Source organism: Aphelocoma coerulescens, chromosome 20, assembly GCF_041296385.1.
Source record: "Aphelocoma coerulescens isolate FSJ_1873_10779 chromosome 20, UR_Acoe_1.0, whole genome shotgun sequence".
Taxonomy (NCBI): domain Eukaryota; kingdom Metazoa; phylum Chordata; class Aves; order Passeriformes; family Corvidae; genus Aphelocoma; species Aphelocoma coerulescens.
The window spans coordinates 10039140-10062644 of NC_091033.1; the positions used below are offsets into that span (position 1 = coordinate 10039140).

General features: G+C 45.9%; 1 protein-coding gene across 5 annotated transcripts in view; it reads left to right on the top strand.

The window, feature by feature from the left end:
- NKAIN4 (sodium/potassium transporting ATPase interacting 4) overlaps positions 1–23505 on the top strand; it is a 51492-nt gene that overhangs the window by 23984 nt on the left and 4003 nt on the right. The window contains exons 2-7 of one of the 5 annotated variants that reach the window (XR_011156080.1): positions 701–838; positions 1364–1444; positions 9362–9484; positions 9897–10094; positions 13436–13529; positions 13661–15043. Coding sequence is in view for 3 of the 5 variants with exons in the window: in XM_069034293.1 (XP_068890394.1) it covers positions 701–838; positions 1364–1444; positions 9362–9484; positions 9897–10094; positions 17723–17783; positions 20849–20933 (686 nt within the window). In the remaining 2 variants the exon portion in view is untranslated. Of the gene's footprint in view, positions 1–700; positions 839–1363; positions 1445–9361; positions 9485–9896; positions 10095–13435; positions 15045–17722; positions 17784–20848; positions 20934–23505 lie in introns of those variants that run through there. The other 4 variants (XR_011156079.1, XM_069034293.1, XM_069034295.1 and 1 more) reach the window with 4 other exon arrangements.

The window sequence follows — 23505 nt, forward strand, 5'->3', positions numbered from 1 at the left end:
CAGATGTTGTCTGATACACACAGGATGGCTACAGGTAAAAAACACATCTTTATGCAAACGTGGTTTGAAAATCAGCCCCAGCACTTCCACAGTAATGGAGTTTTATGTCTAGAACGCAGTACTAGCCTTGAACCATGTTATTAGTGCTGGAGAGGAGCACAGCCTGTCCTGGGAAACTGATGCGTTTGCAGAATTTCCTTACTGGTAGCAGCATTTTCTGAGGGGCGAAGGTGGAGGAGAGAGTTTCCTCCTCTCCCTTACTTTGATGGATATGTGCTGGAGAGCAGAAAAATAAGAGGTGTCAGGAGTGATGGAGTGATGTTGAAGGCTCTGACAAATGAGCTCTGGAAAGTTACACTGATGTTTTTGTGAATGTATTTCACGTTCAACATTTAAGATGTCACCATCCTGCTGCTCCCCTCTGTCCTCTGCCAGAGCCACCTCCCCAGAGTGCACACCACAGAGGAATGCCCCACACAGCACTGGAGCTCAGCCATCAGAGGAGCTGGGATGAGACCAGAGGGGAAGGGGGATGTGTAAACAAGCCTTGTGTCCTCCTGACCTGGTTCATAGGCAGCAAATTGCTTTGGGGCAGAGTCCCACCCTGCCGCAGGGATGTGCTCAGGGAGCGTGTCAAAACCTTAAGAACAAACACTGTGGGTGCAGAAGCTGTAACTCTCCTTTTCCTTCTCCCTTCCAGCTTGCTGCACTAGAGAGGCAAGTGTTTGACTTCCTGGGATACCAGTGGGCCCCCATCCTTGCCAACTTCCTTCATATCATCATCGTTATCCTGGGGCTGTTCGGCACCATCCAGTACAGACCTCGCTACATCGTGGTGGTGAGTAGCACCTTTTGTTCCCAGCACCCAGAGCCTGTCCCAGCCTGCACTCCTGTGGCATGTGGGGTGTGCTGGGGGACAGAGTAAAGCCCCTGGGAGATCAGGCACGAGCCCTGCACGCTGCTTTAGCAGGAGGTGCCTGGCTGTGCTCAGGAACACTGTTGGTGAGCTGTGCTTGTGCCAAACTTGGAAGGTTTCAGATAATTCTTTCTGGTGCTAAGGTAACACTGCCTGAACGCTGCCCAGCAGAGAGGAAGGGTGAGGGGCTGGACAAAGGCAGCACAGAAGCTCTTCCATCCCTCCAGGCTCCTGCCCCTGTGTGTCTTATCAGGAAAGAGAGCATCTCAATATGAAAAACAAACAGAGGAAGAGAAAAAGCAGCTCCGTGCTGACTCAGGGCATTCCACTGCCCCCAGCTAGAGCACATATATATCTATATAAATAAGTAAATATATATATGTACACTAATTCCAGTGACTTCCTAATGCTTATTGCTTGTCTCTCCCCAACTCCATTCCCTTCCAGTATGCCATCTGGACTGCAATCTGGGTCACCTGGAACATCTTCATCATCTGCTTTTACTTAGAAGTGGGAGGGCTCTCCAAGGTGAGTGAGAGCTGGATGGGTGAGTGCCCAGGCTTTGCAGCCAAGGGGATGGAGCTGAGTGGGGAGGTGAGGGCTGGGATGGTTGAGGTGAGGGGTGTGGGCTGCCTGGGAGCAGGTCCTGCTCTCCTGCTTGTGGAGAGGGCTATTTTAGCAAGGATGGGGGATGCTGCTGCTTGTATGGAAAACTGAGGAGCCACTACTGATTTCTGGAGCTCTTTGTTGGCTGGTGCAGGTGGTAGCTGGAATAAACCCTGCCCTCACAGCAGGTAGAGTGCCTTTGCTTTCCAAAGGTTAGAGCAGGCCTGGCAGCAGAGCCATCCTGAGACGAGAGGGGGTTTGAGGGTCAGTTCCCAGCCACGATGCAGAGGTGGCTGAGGAGGGCTGGGAGATAACCAGGTTGCAGCTGATCCTCTTGGGATCTGAGACCACCTTGGCACAAAGGTGTGCGATGGAGGGGAGGGCCCTCATGCAGCACTGAGTGTGGCCTTTCTGCCAGCCTGTCTCAGGGAAGGGCTGCAGCAGGGTCTGGCTGGGTTGACCTGAACCAAGGACTTTGCTCTAACTCTATACTTGACCAGCTCTTGATATTTTTGTGCCTCCCAGTCCTGCTGAAGACTTGCTGCACTTCAGCAGCAGGGATAAATACCTGGTTGTTACCACACCAAGCAAAATATTTCCTGTTGTACCTTTGGGGAGAGGCTCCTCTCTCTCTGCTGAACACAGAGCATCCCTCCCCAGAGGGATCTGGCACATCTCCTCAGGATGTGGCTTCCCTGCCTTAATTCTTCTTTCTTAAATACAGTGGTAGCTACTCATGGCTGCTGGCCAGGGTGTTGTGAGTTAATATGCAAAGCTCTTTGAAGACTAGATTAGCTGAGTGTTGCTGTCTGCCTAATGAGAGGTGAGTCAGAAATAATAAAAATGGGAGGCAGGCCCTAAATTAAGCGTGGGCTGTAAGCAATGAATTATGAGTGTTGCTGGAGCACAGCAGACTCAGAGTGATTGTAGGATGCAGGTTCATTCCGGAGCACTCCACATCTGGCCTAAATTCCCAGGTCAGGCACTGGAGTTGCAGTCATAATTGGAATTGCCCTGTGATTTTATCAGGCCTACAGCAGGTCAGGAGTGGCTGCCTAAATCCTTTGCAGATAAGAAAATGTAACTTCCTAATGTCTCAATTCGCCTTCGTTTCCCCTCTCACTTATCTCCAGAAACTTTGAGGGAGTTCTTGCCCAAACCAGTGATTATTCATGGTCTGAAATCTCAGCCTGAGATGATCTCCATGTTGGCTGAGACCAACTAAAAAAAAAAAGAACTTTATGTAGCTATTTAAATGCTCCCTTCTGCAGAGAAAATTTTGGCTTGATAAACTGCTCTGGGAGCTTCTCTGAGAGCCAGTGTTTGCTTCCAGCCAGCTGGATACTCGTGTTTGCTAATCCCAACCTGCCCTGCAACACGTCGGGTTGCTGTTCTGCAATTCAAACAGCACCACAACCCCCCTTTTTTGTACCACAGAGGAGCTTCACCTGGTAACCTTGCTCTGTGCTGGGGCTCGTTTCAGCCAAGCCAGCACACAGAGAGGCTTTATTTAGCCTACATGGTGACACTGGTGACTGGGGACATTTTTTGCAGAATTGGACTGCAGTGTAAGCTGTAACTGACTCAGTGGACTTCCCTCTCAGGCTGCAATGAGAAATTAGTTCATTTAGTGGCAACCAGCAAAACCAAGAGAGAATTTGTGCTTGTTTGGCTGTTAAGGAGTTGACAGCCTTGCCTCTGTTCTTAATGAGTTATTTTCACTTTAAAAAGCTGTTTTGTAAGGAAAACTAATGATGCTGCTTTCCATCCTCCTCCACTTTCACTGAAGTAATTTGGGGCTTTGTAGTGGCAAAACAAATCTTCGCTTCCACAGGAGACCAAAAGATCCACCTGAAGCAGGAGCTGAGGCTTCTGTAGGACACTGTGGTGCTTCACAGGCTGGGCTGTCCTGCTGCATCTCTGGAAACCTGATCTAAAGCCAGCTGGTGTTTTATTGATCTCAGTCGTGGGATCCGACGCCGGAAGGACATCTGGGCTTGGATGTACAAGTGTTGGGCAAGGGCAGGGCAGTGTCAGCCGGGAGTGGATGGCACAGGGATGCAGGTACCTCTGTGTGCCCCCAGGGCCCTCGGGAGGAGACTGCCCTCTAGTCCTGATAAGAAGTCAAAGCTGACCATGAGCCTGGCAGTAGGCAGGGAAATTGCAAATATTGGAAGAAGAGCTTTGGTGGAGTGAGGCTGGTGGAACTGGTCTGATAAACACTAACTCATTAACTATTAGACTGAGCATGAACAAACTGGGGAGTGCTTGGACAGGGTTGTGCTCCTGTGCGAGTCCCTTAAGGGGCTGAGAGCTCTGAAGGTGGTCTTCAGGGTGCTGTTTCCTCTGTGATTGCTGGTGAGCCTGGGGCAGTGGGAGAGCAGCATTCCTGCCAGCCCTGCACTCACCCTGCTGAGTTCTGACAAGGGCAGCCTGCCAGGATGAGCTCTGTCAGCAGCTCATGTACAGTGACAGAATGCAGAAAGGGCAAGGAACTCGAGAGAATGGAGCTTGTTAACTTGGTGCCTGGTAATGACAGCCCAGTGCAACTGAGACAGGTGATAACTCAGGTGGGGTGAGAAGGGAGAAAGGATTCAAGTGTTTCCGATGTAACAAATTTAGGAAAAGCCCAGGGAATTGAAAAGATGAGGAAACAGTTATGTGCACTTGTTGCAAATAATTCTTTGTGCTCTGCTGCCTAGATCTGCTTTCACAGTGGTGAAGGAATACAGCATGGGAGCAGGGAAGTGCTGTTCACAAGAGTAGAGACTTTGTTCTTATGCCCCCCTTGCTTTGGGTGGCTGGCTGATTTAATGGACAGAAGCCAGAGCTCGCACGGTCCCATGTCAGCCCATGAATGATTTGGCAAAGGGGTTGAGACAATCTCTCAGTTATAAACTTTAGGTCACCAGTAGAATAAGGGCTTTAGGTGCAATTTGGATGTTTGCTTTCCCTTGCCGAGTAATTGCTCTCTGCTGCCTCTTTCCTCCCTTGTGTTGTCTGCCACCACTTCTCACCCTCTCTTTCCTCCTGTCTTTCACATTTCCTGAAGTGCTCCTTTATCCTCCAGGTTGTTCCAGCATGTCCATTCCATGTCTCCTGTCCATGGAATGCCTGAGGATGCTGTTCTGGTCAGCCCTGCTCAGGGGAGTTGTAACTAATTACTAACCAGCTACCAATCATTAGTTACACCGAGTTTTTTATTGAAAAGGAAAATACACTTTACTGATCGCTGAATCTATTCCCTGCTTCTTGGAAGAGCTAAACTGACCTGATTTCTGTCTTTCTCTCCTGCCAGGGTTTTTTATCTTGGAATCTTTTCTTAGCAGGAGTAAGAGTGTGAAATATGGCCCAGCAGAACTTCCTTGGGTGGCCAGACACAGGTGGATCAGCACAAGTGTCTAAGGAAGCACTTCCCTTGCTGCTGGAAGGGCCTCCCCAAGCACGTAGCCTGTGCCAGCTTTCCTGGAATTGCTTTGCCAGTGAGCAGGCGAGTGCTGGAGCAGCCTGGATTTGCAGGGCTGCTCCTCAGCACTGGCAGGGAGGTGGTGATGTGTCTCTGAGCAGCTTTTGGCAGCCTTGCCTTGCTGACTTGCTCTGCTCGTACTCCTGAGCACGCTTGCAGCGTGCGGGGGAAACGCAGCATCTCCAAGGGCTGTGCCACTGCTCTGTGGTGGGCTCACAGCCGAATTTCCAGGTTGCTGTTCCTCCTCCTTTCCCATCTCCCTCTTTTCCCTGAGTCCGTGTGACCCCTTGGGGTAGGTGAATTGCTGGGAGCTAGCTCTGAAGTTTCCAGACTGTGTTTGCAATAATAGGTTAAGCTTTTCCCTGTCTACTCGAGCGTGAAACACATCCCTCCTGCAACCCCTCAGTCTGAGTTAATTATTAAAATCCTGCTGTTAAGACATATGAGCATCTGTCTGTCCAGCTGCCATGCTGACTGACTCTTCATCATGTACTTGAGAAATGTTCAGAGAGGTTTGAGGAATTGGTGTCCTGTATTTCAATGTATTCCTTTGTCTTTTCCCTCTGGGATTATTCATCTTGAATGGTGATTTCTAATTTTTTTTTTTTATCCTTTCTTTATATTCTCTCTTGTCTGTGCACTGCTTTGATCTGAATCCAGAGCCATGGTGGTCTAAATCTCCTCTTGAAATGGAAGCAGCCCTTGTGAGTCAGATGGGGGTTATTTGTATTTCAGAGAATCTGGATGGCATCTTGGGATGACTTTGTACCTGGTTAAAATGCTGAGAAGGATGGATAAATGCATGTGTACGTAAAACTGTCCCTCAGGTCCTTCTAAATTTAGAACCTGGAAGCCTGGGATTTGGCTTTTAAATGCTGTGGCATTGTCACCAAGCAGTGAGAGCCACTAGGAGTGTTTCTGTGTCTCAAGGTGATGCAGCTACTCAGAACGCAGGACTGAAAGACCAACATTATATTTCCTATTTTAATAAGAAATGTTTCCATCTAAAAAGATTTTAAGTGATTCTGCTGTCAAGCTCTGGTGGCTCCCAAATGAGGTTCAGTTTGTTCCAGAGCTGTCATAGTGTGGTTTTGCCTGATAATTAAGGAAATTTGGGGGAGGCAGTTCAGAAGTCTGTTAACAACAAGAAATAAAACCATCTCTGATAGTGTCCCTTAGAAAATAATTTCAGAACAGCTTTCAGGAAGCTATTTTAGCAAAGGAACGCAGCTGGCTCTGTGGGTGTTGGAGGTAGGTGTGAGTTTCCCGTGGGACACGGTGGGGAAAACAGGCTCTGTGAAATGTAGGTGCTGCAGTTTCAGTGCTGTTGTCTTCCCTCTCACCCTGGTGGCAAACGGGTGGCAGCCAGGTGCTACAACAGTTCGGAGTGAGATGTGAGTTTTCGGCTGGCCTTCAACGTGCTCGCGAGAAGGAGCTTGGATCGCTCCTGGCTCGTGTTTCTCTCCAGGGCGGAGGTTAAAGAGGCAGCGATTGCCTTGGCAAGAGACGAGGGGAGGGCAGGCACACACAGATCCCTCTCCCTGCTGGCTCACTGCTGGGGCTGATCAACATCTCCCAACCCACATTCCACTTCTGGGAGCATTTCAGTGCGTTTAGATTTCAAATGCATCGCAGAAAGCTTTTGGCAAACAGCTGTTCCCTAAACCTTCCTAAAACTGGTTCTTTTCTCCTGATTTTTGTGTGCTGTTCTAATTCGTGGTTTCACTTCTCTCCGACTGTCTTCTCACAAACGCAGCTGGCAAATCACAGGAGACATCCTGGAGTTGTTTTCGTAGTCTCCCAGCAAGCTCAATTCTGAGCAACGGGAGGTCAATTAAGGGATTTTTCTTGAGTGCTTTTTTTACTGTGCCCCGTCACACAGGTATCCCCCGAGGGCATCCAGCCAGGGACACGGGCAAAGGAACAGCTCTCCTTCGTGCTGCCCTCGTGCTCCAGACAGATGCTGGTTCAGGAAGGTGGCTCTGAACACAGGGACATTCCCTGATCCCAGTGAGCAGTCGGTATTCACTTCACATCTGAGACATGGATGGCTCATGAGTTTGAGGCGTTGTGGCGCTTTTAGAATCCAAATGTGCTCCGTTTTTCCAATCTGCTCTTCACTGATGCATAACTTTTTAATTTTTTTTTTCTTTTTTCTTTTTTGCTCAGAGCTGGAGTGTGATTGCAGGCAAAAAACAGTGAGTGCTGGTTAGGACCTCCTGTTCCTCCACCTGCCCACCTCCGGCCACTCCTGTTCTGCTTTTCCAGGCTGAATTTACAAGCAAGTTCAGCTTCTGCAGCAAAGTTAAGCCAGAGCCAAATCTCTGAGGGCTGACAAAAGGGAGATTCTAGAAGGAGAGCAGCCTGTTTCTTACTTTGCCAGACTGACACTGATGCCTCTGTAAGGAGCAGAGAAGACACTGAGGGGTCTGTCTGCATCAGTGAGGCAGAAGGTTTGGGAAGGCACCATCTGTGAGCTGGGAGAGGGAAGCCCTGGGGACTGAGGTTGAGAGTAGATCCTGTGGTGCCCTGGGGAACAGCTTTGGTTCTGTGCTAATTGGGGGGAGCCCCAGGCAAAGAAACAGGAATTCAGTTGGGGGCTTTCTTGGTTGTTTTGGGTTTTTTTTTCTGTTGGTTTGTTTGTTTGTTGGTGAGGGTTTGTTTTGTTTTGTTTTTTGAGAAAGATGATTGTTTCTTTCCCCAGCCAAAGCAGTGAGTGGCTTGCAAGAGGGAGAAGAGCCCAGCCACTTGGAGGGCTGGCTGTCTCCAGGAAAAAAAGCTTTGGCTGGGGAAAATCCATGAGCCTCAGAACATGCAAACTCGCGGGAAAAAGAACAAGCTTTGCAGAAAAGCTGTATTTTGGTGACTTTTTGAGCTATCTATGGGCCACTGAAGGGTGAAGGCCAGGAGAGGGCTGAACTCCCAACTGTTAATTGGGTTTTCCCTATCGTCTTTGCTATTCTGGCTGCTTTTGCCCCGGTGCCACGCTCCGTCTCCGTGCCCTCCTCCATCTCCTGTGAAGCACATGCCATCTGCTGCGGTCAGGAGCTTGGCAGCTGTCTTCTCACTTAATTGTCCACATTTCTCAGCACGTGCTTCCTGCAGCAGATTTGAGCAAGGGCTCTGTGGGCTGGTTTTGGGTGTCTGTGGTGGATGGAGGGTCCCCACGCAGGGTGCAGAGTGGGGCACTTGGTGACTGGTCACTGGTTCTCTGGCTGGCATTCAGATTCCCGCCCCTGGGACTCGAGTTTGGCCCTGGATATGCTTTTCTGTGTCCATGTTTTATATCTGCAGGACTGCCTGGCTTGGCTCCTGTGTTGGCTGTGGAGACAGGCCCTGTCTCCGGAGGGTAGTTTGGAGCAGGGGCTTGGATAAGCTGTTCTGAATCTGTTTTTCCTTTTGACTCTACGGGGAGCTGACAGAAAGGAGCTGCCATGTGAGGTTTTCCATGTCGGGAAGTGTGAATATCCCAAGCTCTGACTGCTGCTGTTCTGGGAGCCACTGCTTTCCTCCTGGGACTGTGCAGGACTCTGGCATGAGCAGTGTGAAATAGTTTATGGATAGGTGCTAAAACCTTTAATAACGGGTAGGCAACGTGTGTATATCCAGCATTCATCTCTCTGTAGAGATACGGATTCTCTGCCTTCAAATTTTTTAATCTATCCTTCAGAACAAACCTTCCAACCTCTTGCCTTGTTTTCTGGTCAAAAGGGATTGTTTTTCTGCATCAAAGTGACCTGAGAGGGCTTCACGGTCAGCCAGAACTTGGCACTCATCCATGAAGGGATGCAGCTGTTCAGCCAGTCCTGAGTTTGTCTTTTACCTGCAGGAGGGCTTTGCCATGTTCTGCAAGCACAAAATCCCAGAGCTCTACTGAGTATTCCCACAAATACTGCTCTTTTCTCAAGTGTGAGGAAAGTGTGGCCATTTTTAAGTGAACGTCTGGCTGCACACCAAAGCCCTGCACTCCTTGTGTGGCATTTCACTCTGTAACCCCCTCAACTGGTTTAAAGAACTTAACTAGCAAAGACAAGGGAGCAAAACAAAAAGCCTCTTGAGGTAAAGTTGATGAAGAATTACAGGGGAGGTGTTTACAAGAAGCTGCAGTCAGCACTGTGAGGTCAGCTCGTCTGGGTAGGGCTGGCAGGAGATGCAGAAGCACCAGATGTGAGGAGTGTGGAAGGAAATCAGGCAAAAATGGTACAGGATCTTGTCAGATGTGTTAAAAGCTAGGAACAGAGGAAGATCTGTTGGGTTTTGAAGCTCACTTTGGGGTTATAAAGTTCATATTTTTCAGTTGCTTGTGTTGATTCCCAGGCTGGGAAGACCCTGGCAGGACACTTAGTGCTGCCTTTTTTATCTTTTTCTTTTAGAGTTGTAAGGTTCGTCTCCCAAAGCCAAAACTTGAGGGTTCTTTTCTGGGTGAAGAAACCACTAGCAAAGTGTTCTTGGGTCTGCAGCCTGTGTCCAAACTGCGCTACAGGGTGGTGGAAAAGGTTTGTTGCAGGGCTGCCTCAGGAATGGTTCTCACCACTGCAGCCTGCCTGGGAAATATGTTTAGGTTAGATAATAGGAGGAAATTGTTCCCTGTGAGGGTGGGAAGGCCCTGGCACAGGGTGCCCAGAGAAGCTGTGGCTGCCCCATCCCTGGAAGTGTCCAAGGCCAGGTTGGATGGGGCTGGGAGCAACCTGGGATAGTGGAATGTTCTTTAAGGTCCCTTCCAAACCAAACCATTCCATGATTTTTTGAAGGAATATCAAGCCAATGTGCTTTGATCTGTGCTAGCGTGTTTTGAGAGCGGGGATTTGGAAACTTCTAGTTTTCCATTATTTTAGTATGCACTCCATCTGACAGCATGTCTGACACTCTCAGAGTAAACAGAGAACTCTTTGCCACTTTCCTCTTTAGGACAGCGAACTCCTGACATTCAACATCTCCCGGCACCAGTCCTGGTGGAGTGAAAATGGCCCTGGCTGTGTAAGGAAGGAGGCTCCAATGTCTGGCATCAAGGGGCTGGATAACCATTCCTACATCTCTGTCATCGGCTGTGCCCTGGAGTACCGCTACATCGAGGTCATGCACAGCTCCTTCCAGATCCTCATCGCGGTGAGTGCCTCACTGAGGGGCAGCAGTTCCTGAGGAGATGCTGTTTGGCTTTGTTTTTTCCCAGGCACAGAGCTTGGCCTGTATTTTCCACCACTTTCTGTATTGTCTGATTGCCAAAGCCTCTGTAAATGTGTTTTGTTTGATTGTCCTCCTGTTCTCTCTTTCAAAAAAAATATTGCTTGAAAGAATTGGAAATGGGTATCAGCAATCTGATGCCTGAAGTAATGCATCTGTGCAACCATACAATAACAAATGGTCCTGAGTCCCTGTTGGGGTGTGAGAATTCATGTTTTGACAAGGACAGAGACCCTTCTGGAGGAGGGTCAACAGCAAAAGTTTTGATGGGACAAGAGGAAATGGTGTCAAATTCTACCGAGGAGGTTTAGTTTGGATACTGGGCACAATTTCTGCACAGAAAGGGTTGTAAAGCACTGGAGCAGATTGCTCAGGGAAGTGGTGGAGTCACCATACCTGGAAGTGTTCAAAAAATGTGTGGGTATGGCACTTGAGGACATGGTTTAGTGATGAATGTGGCAGTGATGCTGGGTTGATGATTGACCTGATCTTAAAAGGCTTCTTCCAACCTCAATTCCATGTTTCTGTGAAGGATTGCTCTTACTCCCCATGACTCAGTGATGGGTGGTGGAGCACATACCTGCACAATTGTTGTGAAGGATCCCCAGGAAATGAAATAAACTTCTAGGAGGCAGTAAGCAGCACATTTTCCTTCTGCTGATACCCAAGATACGTTCACTAAATGTTTTCATCCACTCTTTCCTCATCAGTGTCTTCCTCAGGCTTTTGAAAGTACTCTGCAAAAATGCAGTGTCCCTAATGTTCACTCTTAATTGTCTCTCACTTGCCTGTGAAATTAACTGAAACAAAATGTCCATTGTGTCCCTTGCTTCAGTGGTGCTCTTGCATTTTGTAGCCCACATCTCTAATCTGCTTTGGGTTGTTATTTTGGGGTTAATGGCTTTAGTTACAAGTGTGAACTGGGGAACCATTCATGTTTTGGCTTTCAGTTTTGGCTTAAAAAAAGAAAGGCAACTTGCCCTGTTTAAATGCTGAAGGATAACACAGATTTTTCAAGTTTCTGGAGTGCCAAGTACTTCTCTGCACGTTTTTGGTACAACTTTCCACTGTCCTGATCCTGCATTTCCTATTAGCTGGGATGATCTGTGTTACCCAGTGAACTGCAGGGAGGGGGGAAGGCTCAGTCCCCTTTCTTGTCACAGAGAAGAGGCAGAGGCAGAAGCTCCTGTTTCCTGAGTTGGATGGGCTCCCTGGCACGTGTGCTGGCTGTTAATATTCCGTCGGTTCTCCTTTGGGGAAGATGATCTGCATGAAACTGTTTGTGAGCTGCTTCATGGCTCTGTGTGAGAAAGGCAAACCTGTGTGTTCAGGAGAACAGAGCCTGGTGTCTTTTAGAAAGGGCTGTTAGGTGGAACAGGATCGGTGGTGTACCTAAATCTGGTGAAACAAGGACAGACTTTGCAGTCAGAACATCCCTTTTTAAAGCACAGAGGTTTCTCACTCTTAGAATCCTTCCTGAACTCCTGAGCTGGCACTGCCCCTGTTCCCTGGGCTAGAGGTTGAGCCAGCAAATGGTCCTGAGTTTGTTTGGAGTAGATCTTTGGGTTTTGGCAGCTTATTGACTTAGGCACGTGGCCCTGGGCTGAGTGATCACACTGATATATAGCACCCACTCTCTGGCAGTGGCTTTTCCTTTGCTTCTTCCCAAAGGCACTTGACAACATTCTCTGTGCATCTGCAAAACACCACTAAGGGCCAGATGGGGAGACAGGAGGGAAATATAAGACAAAATAGGATTTAGGGAAATATTTTGTCTCTCTTTCTCCCTGAGATTTAAGGTGCAATAAATGTTTGAATCTTAAACCCTGGAAATGGGGTTAAAATACTTGTAGGCAAGAAACCCATGTGAGCTGAGCTATGCAGTGAACTAAATTTCTACTTGTCCTGTAATAAAAGCAGAGTATTGAAGCCCCAGGTCTGTAACTGCTGGCTCTGAAATGCTCGTGTAATTTTGTCATGCAGTGGGAGAAATGGAGCTTTTCCTCTCTGCTTTGAGGTCAGGCAAAAAGCAAGTCTTCTTTCTCCCTCAGACCTTGCCTGAAAGCAGTCAGCCGGTTCTCTCCCTTTTTACTTTCTGAGGGTCAAACTCTTTGATCCCTGCCAGTATCTTTTTCTGTTCTCTTTATCTCACTTTGAGGCAGGTTTTATTACAGGCAGCTGTCCCCATAGTGCTGGCAGGTAAAGTGCTGCAGACAGGCAGGGACACAGATCAATAGTAAAAAAACACAACCAGCAACTTGAAGGCTCAGGGGATGCAGCAAGAGACATGACCTAGTTCCCTCCTTGCCTGGGAGCAGAATAGTCAGTTCCCTGTTAGGAAGGGCAAGGGACAGGCAAAACTGTGCTTTCAGTAGCGTGTTTTTGCTTTGTCTAATGGTTTTTAGAAGTTGTGGGGTGGGGGGGGGTGTGTTCTGCTTTGTTTGGTTTTTACCCCAGATACAGCACTGTGAAATCCACGCTGTTTGAATATGCAGTGCCCAGCTGTGAACACTTTCTTTTGTTTTCCTGGAAGTTGAAGTGCCTTGAGACTATTGAGGGACTGTACTGCAGGGTTGTGTACTTGGGGCAAGGCTTCCTGAATTCAGTCTTGCATGCCAAAGCAGAGGGAAAGCAAGCCTGGACCCATATGGTGAGCACAGTGTTGGCTGTCAGCTTGACTCCTGCTGATTCTATCATCCTGCTCCTGGGCATACATTTGAAGATACATAAGGTCTCAGTCTGCTTTTGCTTGGAGCTTGTCTGTACTCCTTGAAGGCAAAAGCAATTCCTTTAATCTAGAATGCAATCAAATTTGGGCATATTAGTCACCACACATGATACAAGTTGCTGTAGGGCCCAATAGGAAAATCCTTCTCAATGCTTTAGCACAAAGCACATTGGAGAAAAAACTCCTTGTGGCAACATCTAAAAGTCTTTACTGGTATAGAAATGAATTGTAAAGATAATCCTACCAAACCAGGTAGGAAATGCAGCAGCAACTACTTTGTCAAGACAAGACTCTGCTTTGCTTTTGCCTTAGCAAGGATTCATCTTGCATGTCCCCAGCTCGCCAGCCAGCAGGGGCAGGAGCGATTCCCAGCTCTGAAATACCTGGCATAGCTCTGGGCTGTCCATATGGTACTTCTGGGAGTGGGGAGGGTGAGGCTTTTCCTGAGGCTCTGCTGAATGGGGTAGAAATTGGAAATGTCTTCCCAGCCGCCAGAACTCGCTGCCCGCCTGTCTGTTGTTTTCACTCCGACTGACAGGTTGGAAGGTTCCCAGGAAGGCAGCAATACAAGCCTTGACAGCAGATGTTATGTGAGAACCAACGCACAAGAGATGCCTTCCTCTTGGCAGAAGGTAGATTTTCAGTGGTTGAAATTGCATCCAAAGAGTAAAGAAGGTCAAGGAATTAAAGGATTTTGATTGCCTCTCTTTGGCTATCTGGTCACAGTAGCTCTTTCACAAGCTCGATTTTTGCTTTCTCATAGCAGACTTCTCTTCATTTCCTCCACTTGCACTGATGACAGTGTGCACACTTCATTAGCTCTGATTAGAAGTGAAGTCTGGAGTGCAGCTGCCCTGAAAGAAGAGACTTTGCACGTATTCTCTTTGCACGTATTCACGTGCTGGAAAAAGCAGTGGAAAGTTTGTCTATTGAGAGAAGAGCTGGAGAATCTTCATTAGGACAGAGGTAGACTAAAGCTAAGATCTTACACAAGTGACAGTAACACCTCCTAAAATTTGCCTTCCCATCCTTGGTGTATTTTGCACACTTGCAGCCAGCTGGTCCCTTTCTCCAGGTTTTTCTCTAATTTACTGACTCCAGCACATTAGTTCAATGCTGCTGTTTTATGAACAGTTTTCAACTCTATTAAAAAGTGAACTTCAGAGGACTGAGGGGCAGGGGAATGCTCAGACATATGTTTTCCTCATTCCCTTTGAGCACACTTGTCTCTTCCTGTCTTTCCTGCTCTATTTGTTTGCCTGCAGAGTGCTTGGGACACCCCAGCTCCATCCCCTCCTGTGGGGCAGCGTGTGCGTTCCCAGGCTGACAGAGCACACCTGCCCTCGACATGTGTTCCTAATAAAAAGCATAATCGGATCCTTCTGCAGCTTGGAGAAAGCTGGTACTGAACATGCAGAACAAGCAGAGAAACAGCAGCAGAGGCTAAAGCCCTAGAACATTCTTTGGGGAATTAGAGCAGAGGCTTAGTGTCATTTTACATCGCTGACGTTTTCCCTCCTCTTCCACCTCCCCAATGTAATTTGCAAAGATCTGGGAATTATTGGTATTTCCCTGGGATACAGAGCTTAAACCCCTCCTTTGTATTGAAATCAGCAACCAAGATGGCACTTGGAGCAAGGGTGAAATGATTCCAAATTGTTGGCCTCTGTGAAGCTTCCTGTTCTGTGTTAATCGCTGATAAACTGGGTGATGTTTGGGGGCTCGACACAACATTGTCAAAGATGCAGTCAGAAGGGAATTTCTGGTGTCTCTTGGAGTCTGCTCATTTCACACTCCTGCAGACTCTTCCAGGAGAAAGGACTGGACAACAGGAGCAGCATTTCTCCTCTTTAGCTATATTTCATTCATAATTTATTCCAGAGGTGAGACATGGGCAGTCCCATGAGTTCAGTTAATCCTTGAGATTATTTAATTTGAGGTTATTTAATTACAGATGAATCCTTTAGAGTATGTAATTACAGTTTAGGTCAGCACATAAAAAAATGGAATTTGTATTTATGTTGTACATCTCTTCCCCCCTTGCCCCTTAAACTCTCCTGTTCTGGCCAGATCACAAAACAAAGGTTCTTTGAATAAAAAGTTCCATTAAATAAACAAGTTTTTTTATTGATGAAACTCATTTAAAGAAGAAATGAATTATAAAGTCAATAACAAGTAAATTTTAAACACTAAGCAGATACAAACAAAGCCAAGAGCTGGAAGAAATCACAAAAGGAAACCTTCCCTTCCAATGAAGCTGGAATTAGAGATTCAGGGAATCCCTTAATTCACTAGTTGTTGGTTGGTTGGTTTGTTTTTCTGAATGCAAAAAGTCACCTTAGTCATAAAGTGAAAAATGTATGGGGTGAGCGGAATGATGGTTGAGGGTTATGGGGCATTAATTTCTGAGCAAAACAAACTTCCCAAGTCAATCGCAGTGCTTGGTGCTTCTGAACCGTGAAAAATGTCCAGAGCTTTATCAGGTTTGCTGTGACAGTACAGCTGATAATCCCTCCCAACTCTGCCCATAAACTGGGCAGGTAAATCATTTTCATTGTTAATTCCATCAGGAGTTTCCTGGCACAGGTATCACATAAGATTTGCATCTACGTGTTATAGAGTATAATAACAATGAGTGGATGTAGGGCTGCCACTTTGCATGGCTGTTAACCCAAAGTTCCTACTCTGAGAGGTGATGGGAGATCTGGGGAGGGAGAAAACCATCCTAGAGTTCCTTTGGAATCAGGGTTTGTATTCAGGGTGCATCTTTCCTGCTTGGATCTATTTGTGTGTGTAAATTGCATTGTTTGACCTGGTGTAAAAGGCTGGATCTTGCAACTATAAAAATGCTCAAGCAGGTACAGAGGATGTGTGTGAGCACACTCCTGATTTGTTATTTGGGTTCAAATGCCTTTATGCTGAAGACGAGTGTGTGCAGATGGGTGATTGGACATCCCATGGAATGCTGGGACGTGCAGAAAGCATTCTTGTTTTTCCAAGAGCATCTTGGAAAAACATCTCATCCCAGGTCCCGCAGCCCAGGGACGAGCAGGTGCCTCGGGGCTTCAGCACCACGGCCAGAGCCCAGGCCGGGCCGGGAATCCTGCGCTCCTTTGGGTTGGGAAAGCTGTCCAAGATCATCGAGTTCTCCCAGTACTGCTAAGGCCACCACTAAACCTGTCCCCAAGTGCCACATTTACTTGTCTTTTAAGTCCCTCCAGGGATGGAGTCGTAGGGAGCAATAAGGTCCTTCCTCAGCCTCCTTTTCTCCTGAGCCCCCTCAGCTATTCCTCATCAGCCTTGTGCTCTGGACCCCTCCCAGATTTGTTGCTCTGACCTGCCCAAAAACTGCCACAAACTTCAAGAAAGAACCCCAATCTCCAGGTTTTATGTTAGCACAGTACAAGCAATAGGAGAGAGGAAAAATCTCTGATATTCTGTTTGGTTTTGCTTTGTCTACCTCTGAACAGTAATAGTTCTACTCTGAGACAATTCTGAAAGGCAGCAGGTACAATTAGATTGGCCATTGCATGTGGCCAGAGGATTTATGTTTCCCTGTAGCTCACAGGAACTGAGCCTGAAGCAGCCTTGGTTTCATAAATGCCCAGCAGAGGAATGAGGGAGGCCCCCAAGCTACCCTTCCTCCACTGAGGTTCTGGGATGTGCTCCCATAAGGCTCACCCAAGAGGAAAGGAGTGAGCTGCCTTCTCTTTCATATGATTATAGAAAAAAAACTTCAAGGAAAAACATGGTTTAGTGATGCTACAAAAACATTCCATTTCCTCCCAACGAGGCATGTTTTGTCAGGGAGAGCTGGAGAAAGCACAAATGTTGTATAACTCCCCAGCAGAAATCTCATTATCTTGCCTTTTGTTTTCGGGTGTGATGTATTTTTCTGTCATATTAAAAATGAATGGACTCTACTTTTCAAGCCCTCCCATGCATCATTCTGTCTCCTCTTGGAGTGAGTCACTGTGTGCTACAGGCTGACTCCTGTTCCCAGGAATTGAGTTCACAGTGGAAAACAATTATGCCTCACAATAACTTTACTAACACAGTTACTGTCAACCAGGATCTCGCTAAGCAGGGTGTTATGTAAAGATGTAAAATGAAGGATGGGGAGGATATTTGATTAACAGGAAGAAGGCAAAGCAAAGTAAGACCCTGCTGCATCTGGAATGCTTAACTCCCATAGTACCAGGAGTTTGTTTCTCTGTTTAGGCTGAGGAACACCTTGATACTGAGGCCAACGGAGGCAGCTCTGATGCTTTAGAGCTTCTACAAACTACTGAGTTACTAAAGATTTTGGTGTCTCTGAACATTTCTGCCAGTACACCACCATTTTTATGGTTAACTACTCTTCTGTCTCACCTGCATAAAAACTACTCACCTCTTATTGGTAATTTACCCCATATGACAGAATGCTGAGCCCATGAGTTCTTGTCCTGACTCTCAGTGTCTCCTGTCTGTTGTTCTCTGTCCCACAAGGCCCTCTCCTGTATCCCCATCACTTCTTACAGAGAATTAATTTAGCACAGTAGTTTCAGTTTCAATAAAGCCAAGCCATGCTCTTGCCAATCATTCAAGAAACCAAAGGTGAGGATGGGTCTTGCAAGTTTTCCTTCTTGAGCTTTGGGTGTGCTCCCTCAGTGCCTGCCCTGACACCGACACCTGCCCCCACCTACAGCAAATGGGACTTGGCTCCACAGTTACAGAAATGCTGCCAAGCTGAGTGTAAATAGTGGCTGTTGAAGTTGTGCCCGGTGGGTTCTGACCAGGCTCACACTGGCTGATGCTAAAATGATTTATTCTCTCTATTTTCCAGCTGGTGGGCTTTGTGTACGCCTGTTACGTGGTTAGTGTTTTTACAGAAGAAGAAGACAGCTGTAAGTATTTATCAACAGATCCCTTGGCAAAGGCTTTAGTAAATTTTATTTCTCTCTCAGATGTTCATCTGTCAGGACTGAGCTGCCATCAGACTTCTTTCCATCTCTGCCTCTGTGTGTCATGGCACTAACTACCCCTCAAGGATCAGCTATTTTTACAGTGAGGGTTTTTTTCCCTGTGTCACTCTGTGTTAGATGCTGTAATTCTGCTACACTTAGAGCACAAAAAGAGCTTGGGTTTGGCTTCTCAGCTGGACTAAGCTTTAGAGAAACTGGGCAGCTGCTTCTGTTCTCAAGCTCATATAGCCTGAGAATAATGGTTCTGAAATATTACTGCTGCGATTAAAAGCACCTACAACAAAGCTTTCAGCCCAGGGCTCGAGCGGGAGACCTGCTGAGCCTCATGTGCCACAAGCTGAGGATGAAGCAGATCATGAGAGTTCTTGCCAAGAACCAATCTGACCACTTAATTTAAGAGCAGGGGAAGTGCTGTGTTTGAATTACGAGGAGGAGGAAGGAGCCAGCTCCGTCGTGTTGGGTACACAAATCTCTTCAGTGACAGTGAGTCACTGTGACACGTGTCAGGGTGAAGACTCAGAGGTCTGTGGGCCCTGTGCAGGGATCCAGTTGGTCCTGGATTGCTTTGCACCTCAAACTCCCTTTGAGACCAGTAATTTTACAAACAGAAAAATGGATGCAGAGAGTTAAAATAAATTCAAAGTTCGGTTTGTTTGGCACTGGGTTGGGTCTAGGCCAGTTTACTCCAGCAAAGGATCTCATCCAAAAGTTTTACATCCAAGTATCAATTCTTCTAAGGCATTGATTAGGTTTGTGCAAGTAGCTTTGTTGTTTTAAAGAGCAGCTGGCATGGATGAGAGCTGGAAAACAACAGCTTTGAACTGAATATTTGAAAGTGTGTGAAGAATGTGTTTTCATAGGAGCGAGAGGAGATGCATTACTTATCTGCCTCGTCCTTATGTTTTTTTCTTCCTTCCTTCCTGCCTGAACTCATTCTCCTGGCTTTATTGATCATTCCTTTAGAGCTTGGCAGTGCACTTAGAGAAGGTGCTACATTATAGTAATATTTTTTAAATTAGGCTATAGCTCTTCTATTAGCTAAGTAGCTCCATTTCTGAGCCCCTGCTGAATATTGTAAAGCAGTAACTTGACAGAACTCATTTTTATAGTAGGGGTTTGTTAGGAGAGACAAAAACATGGAAGGAAGCTTTATCTAGGAAACACAGAGCTGTTAATTTCAGGATATGTATTTTTTTCCCCACTAACAAATTCACTTTCCCTCCCAGTTTCCCAGCTTGGAGTTAAAATGCCAGCTTGAATAATTAACAATGACAAACCATCAATATTTCACACTCACAGGGGTAGATCCTTCCAGTGACCTGAATAAATTTGAGCTGCGTTTTAATTTTCTCTTCCATTTGTGGTTTCCTTTAAATGTTGCTTTGATATGCAGCATGAAGTAATTATAAGTGCTGAGGCACATTAATCAGGAAGCTCATGCTAACGTGATTTTCATGAGAAAACACAGCAGTAGGGATCTACTAATGCTGAATTGTGGGCAAGAATATTTTAGATGTGCTAATGCAATGTATTGTATCACAAGAAACCACACTTAAGATTTTTCTTTTAAGTGTCTTGGATTTTGAGTGCCCTCATGCTTGGGTGTTCACATGATAAGCCTTGTGTTGGTTCAGGGTACTAGACAGTTACTGAAAATTGCAGTTCTTCCCAATTCTTCCCAATTTAGGCCTTCCACAACTGAGATAATAAAGTTAGAATTTTGGGTTTTTTTAAGTGCAGCCGGTTTTGATTTAAAAATCCTCAAATGCTTTCAAAAATGGCTGAGAAAAGGTAAAGTTTCACTGAAACTATTTGGGAATTATCCCAACAATTAACTTAGAACCTCTACAGATTTCACCCATTACCTGTCAGTTGTCCCAAAATCACAGTATCAGCATGAAGCTCTCCAGCAAGATGAATTTGTCAGAATCTGTTGTCCTTAAGAAGTCTTTTAAGAAGTTTGGGTTTTTTCACATCCAGTATATCACATCCAAATACTTTTTTCTATTATTTGATCAGTAAAAATCCTCAAACCTCTTCAGCTTAAATTTAAAATAATAGTGCCACCTTCAGGAAAGAAAAATAAGCAGGCATTTAAATAGTTAATAAAACTCTCCCATTATTTTTAAATGGTACTTGGACAGGATGGTTTTCACACTTCCATACAAAATGCACTAACTTGGCACCAAAAAATAATCCAAACTGGGTCTATTTGAAAGGGTTTTGGCAAGGCCTGCGAGGTCAGTCACAAATCACAGCACCTCACACCCCTCCTGCCCTGACTGTGCTGGCCAGCTCTGTGCTGCAGGCTCGGCCTAAAGTCCAGGGAACTGAGACAGCCTTGGAAAATTCCTCCCTGGTTACTAAGGGAATTGTCCCTTGGAACTCTCCCTGCTGAGTTACGCTGCCCTTCCGTGAACACTGGAGAAGGGAAGCATTGTTCCTGCTTGTACACAATTCAAAGAAATTGAGTTGGCAGAGGGGATGCGAAAAATACCAGAGCTGAAGATAATGAGGTGGTTGCAGTTTTCCAAAGCTGCTGTTGTCTTGCAGGAAAGACAAGTGGGGCAAGAAAATTCCCCCTTCAGTGTAGAGCCTTCACGGGGAGTGCTGTGCTGCCAACTTCTCCCTGGCATTCGCTCAGGAGCCGTTCCCCAGCTTCCTCCCCTCGGCTCCGCGTGGAGCGGCTCCGGCTTTGTCTGCTCGCTCTCATGTGCAGTCACAGCGTGGGGGCAATACCCAAGGAGGCTTCTCTGGAGTCCTTTGTTAGCTCTGCTTTAAGTTTTGTGTTAGCTGAAATCTCCTCTTTGGCATGTTTGCCCATCCCAAGAGATCCCAGAAATCCATACCTGAAAAAAATCATTTTTCTGTTCCGTCACTAATTTTTGTGTTTATGCCATGACATGCACCAAACCTTCCTTTCATTTCCTTTCAACTTTCTGGCCATGTTTGTTTGTTTGTTTATTTGAGTTTCGATTTTTTTTCAGTTGATTTCATTGGTGGATTTGATCCATTTCCTCTCTACCATGTCAATGAAAAACCCACCAACCTTTTGTTCAAGCAGACATACCTGTAAGTATCATCTGTGCTAAGAGACTCCACGTGCTTCTTGGTTTCATGGCTCAAGGGGACCACAGGTTTGGGTTTTTTCTTGTTGGCAGGTTGATTTTTCCAACAGGCTTTTCAGGCATGGAAGGAATGAACAAATGGACACCAGGGGTGAAACTGCCCTTTCTCAGCTCCAAAATAATTTTAAATTCTGTTGCCTGCAAGAACTGAGCCTTCCACATGGGGGGCAGCCCAAGAGTTCTGCTGAGAGCAGGGAGCAGAAAAGGGAGTTGTCCACAGCAGCTTCTCTCATACCAATAAATGAAGAGCCACTCTTGAAGTCTCATTTCTGCACAGGATCACAGTTTCACTCTGTCCACTTAAAAGCTGATTCTTAATGAGATTCTCAAACACAAAGGCCAGATTTGTCTGTTGAAAGCAACAATGAGATCTGAGCTTATATTCCTTAAATTGATCTGCAAAAGGCAGTTCAACACATGGAAGTTTTTTACAGCAGCTGCTGAGGGAGGCTGTTTTTCAGGAACAATGTTACCAGAGAGTCCTGCCAAAAAGAAGGATGTGAGTGAGGGTGGTGGAAAAGAGTGGGGCTGAGGGGACAAAAACTTCCCTGAGGTAGATTGGTAGATGAGCCCCTCAATTTTGTAAGGACTTACTGCCCACTTCATCACTGCAGCACATGATCGGGAATACAAGTAATTTTTGCAAAGCCATTGAATTCCCTGTAACTTTGGGAGTTCTATAGTGTTATTACAAGGGATGCTACAGGAGATTCAATATTGATTTCTCTCTCATTTTATCACAGTGGGGTGGAATTTTTCATAGTCTGCAGAAGCTGTGCAGCTTTAAGCAGCTCCCTGATTTACTAGCTTGATGCAGCAGCGTGCTGAAGAAGCATCACATTCTTACAGTCCAGGGTTTGGGCTGCTTTTTTTCTTAAAATGATCAATTCTGCTTGTGAAAAAAGCTATCACTTCTAAATGAAGATTCCTATATGGGGAGACTGGAATATGAAGAGAAGTTAGCAATGCAAAACTTTCTCCCAGGGCCTCAGTAAGATGGGAAGCTGCTGCTGAAGTCCACAGATAACTTTGTTGTTCCTCACTCCCATTCCTCAGCCCATCACTTCTCTGTTGATATTTTCTGCCAGCACAAAATAATATTTCTCTCAGGCCAACAGGAGGTGAAAACAGCTGCTGAGCTGTAGATAATGTGACCCTCTATAAATTTCAGCAGCCACCAAATAGCAATCTTTGTTTATTTATTTCAGCCTTACTATTGCCTTTTTTCCACATGTGTGAATGGTAGTGAGGGGAGGAAGGGATAATAGATTCCCAAGCTGTGGTGCCATGGAGCATTGCAGGCTGGGGCACTGAGTGCCAAATGCCCTTGTCCTGCTCTCAAAATCATTTAGTGATGACTTGAAGGCTTTTTTGTTTGGTTGTTTTTTTTTTTTTTAATATCCTGCTCAGGAAGGTGAAAAACAACATATACATCCAACTTATCTGAGGTGTAAGTTTACAGAAGAGCTAGGGATCAGGAACATGGGCTTTCTGGTTTGAACTCCTTTTTGTTGATGGAAATGCTGAGCACACCCAAATTTATTCTACAACTGATCACTTGGAGCTGACTGCTACCAGGAACTTTCCTTTTAGGATGGCATCACCCCCTTGTCTGCACTCCTGAGAATGCATTGTCTGGGCTCCCACAGCTCTCTAACAGGATCAGTTTTCTTCATTCCCTAATGGAATTATCCTATTCACTCCAGTTTTACCTATCCTTTTGTGATAAGATCACACTCTTTCCTCCTCACTGTTCCCTTTCCTGCATTTTTCTCTAGACTCTCTTCTTCATCTCTCCAAATTTATGAGTTTTTAGAGATCTGAGACTCCACAGAACAATGACATGAGCTGCTAAATTCAGTATTCAAACTGTGCACCCCAGTTCTGGCCTTCAGCCTCCAGCCACAGCACTGAAAGAAGTTCTTAAATACCTTTGCCTCCTACTAGGAGGAGAAAACATCTCCCCAAACAGTTACTGATAATAGATATTTCCACACCATAATCCAGTTATGTCCCAGCTTTATCATAATGATCTCCCTGACCTCAGATGCAAGCCTCCAGTTAGTGGAAAACCTCACAAATTTTCAAGTCAGGTGTTATTTTTCTCTTTTTAAAAAAACCAACAACAACAATCAACCATCATTTTGTACTGTTTTTTACAAAGGCAAGATTTAAGTGTGCTCATCTCAAATCACACCTTGAACACTCACACAGCAACAATGATATTCTAAAAGGAATTTTTTTCAGGTTCCACGACTGCTTTTGCTCCACATTTCATTGACTCCAGGGGAGTTTGGTTGTGATAGTTACTGTTTGAAGTCACAACCTTACATAAAAGAGGCTGAAATCAACATGAAAAAATTTGTTCTGGAAGTTTTACTGCCTAAAAGAATTGCCTTTAATCTCACTGCTGATTACCAATCAAGGCACCACATTAATTATTTAATAATAATAATACATTAGAACTCCTGATAGAAGCATGTTAGTCTTCAGTGCCTGAGTTTCTGTGTCAAGGT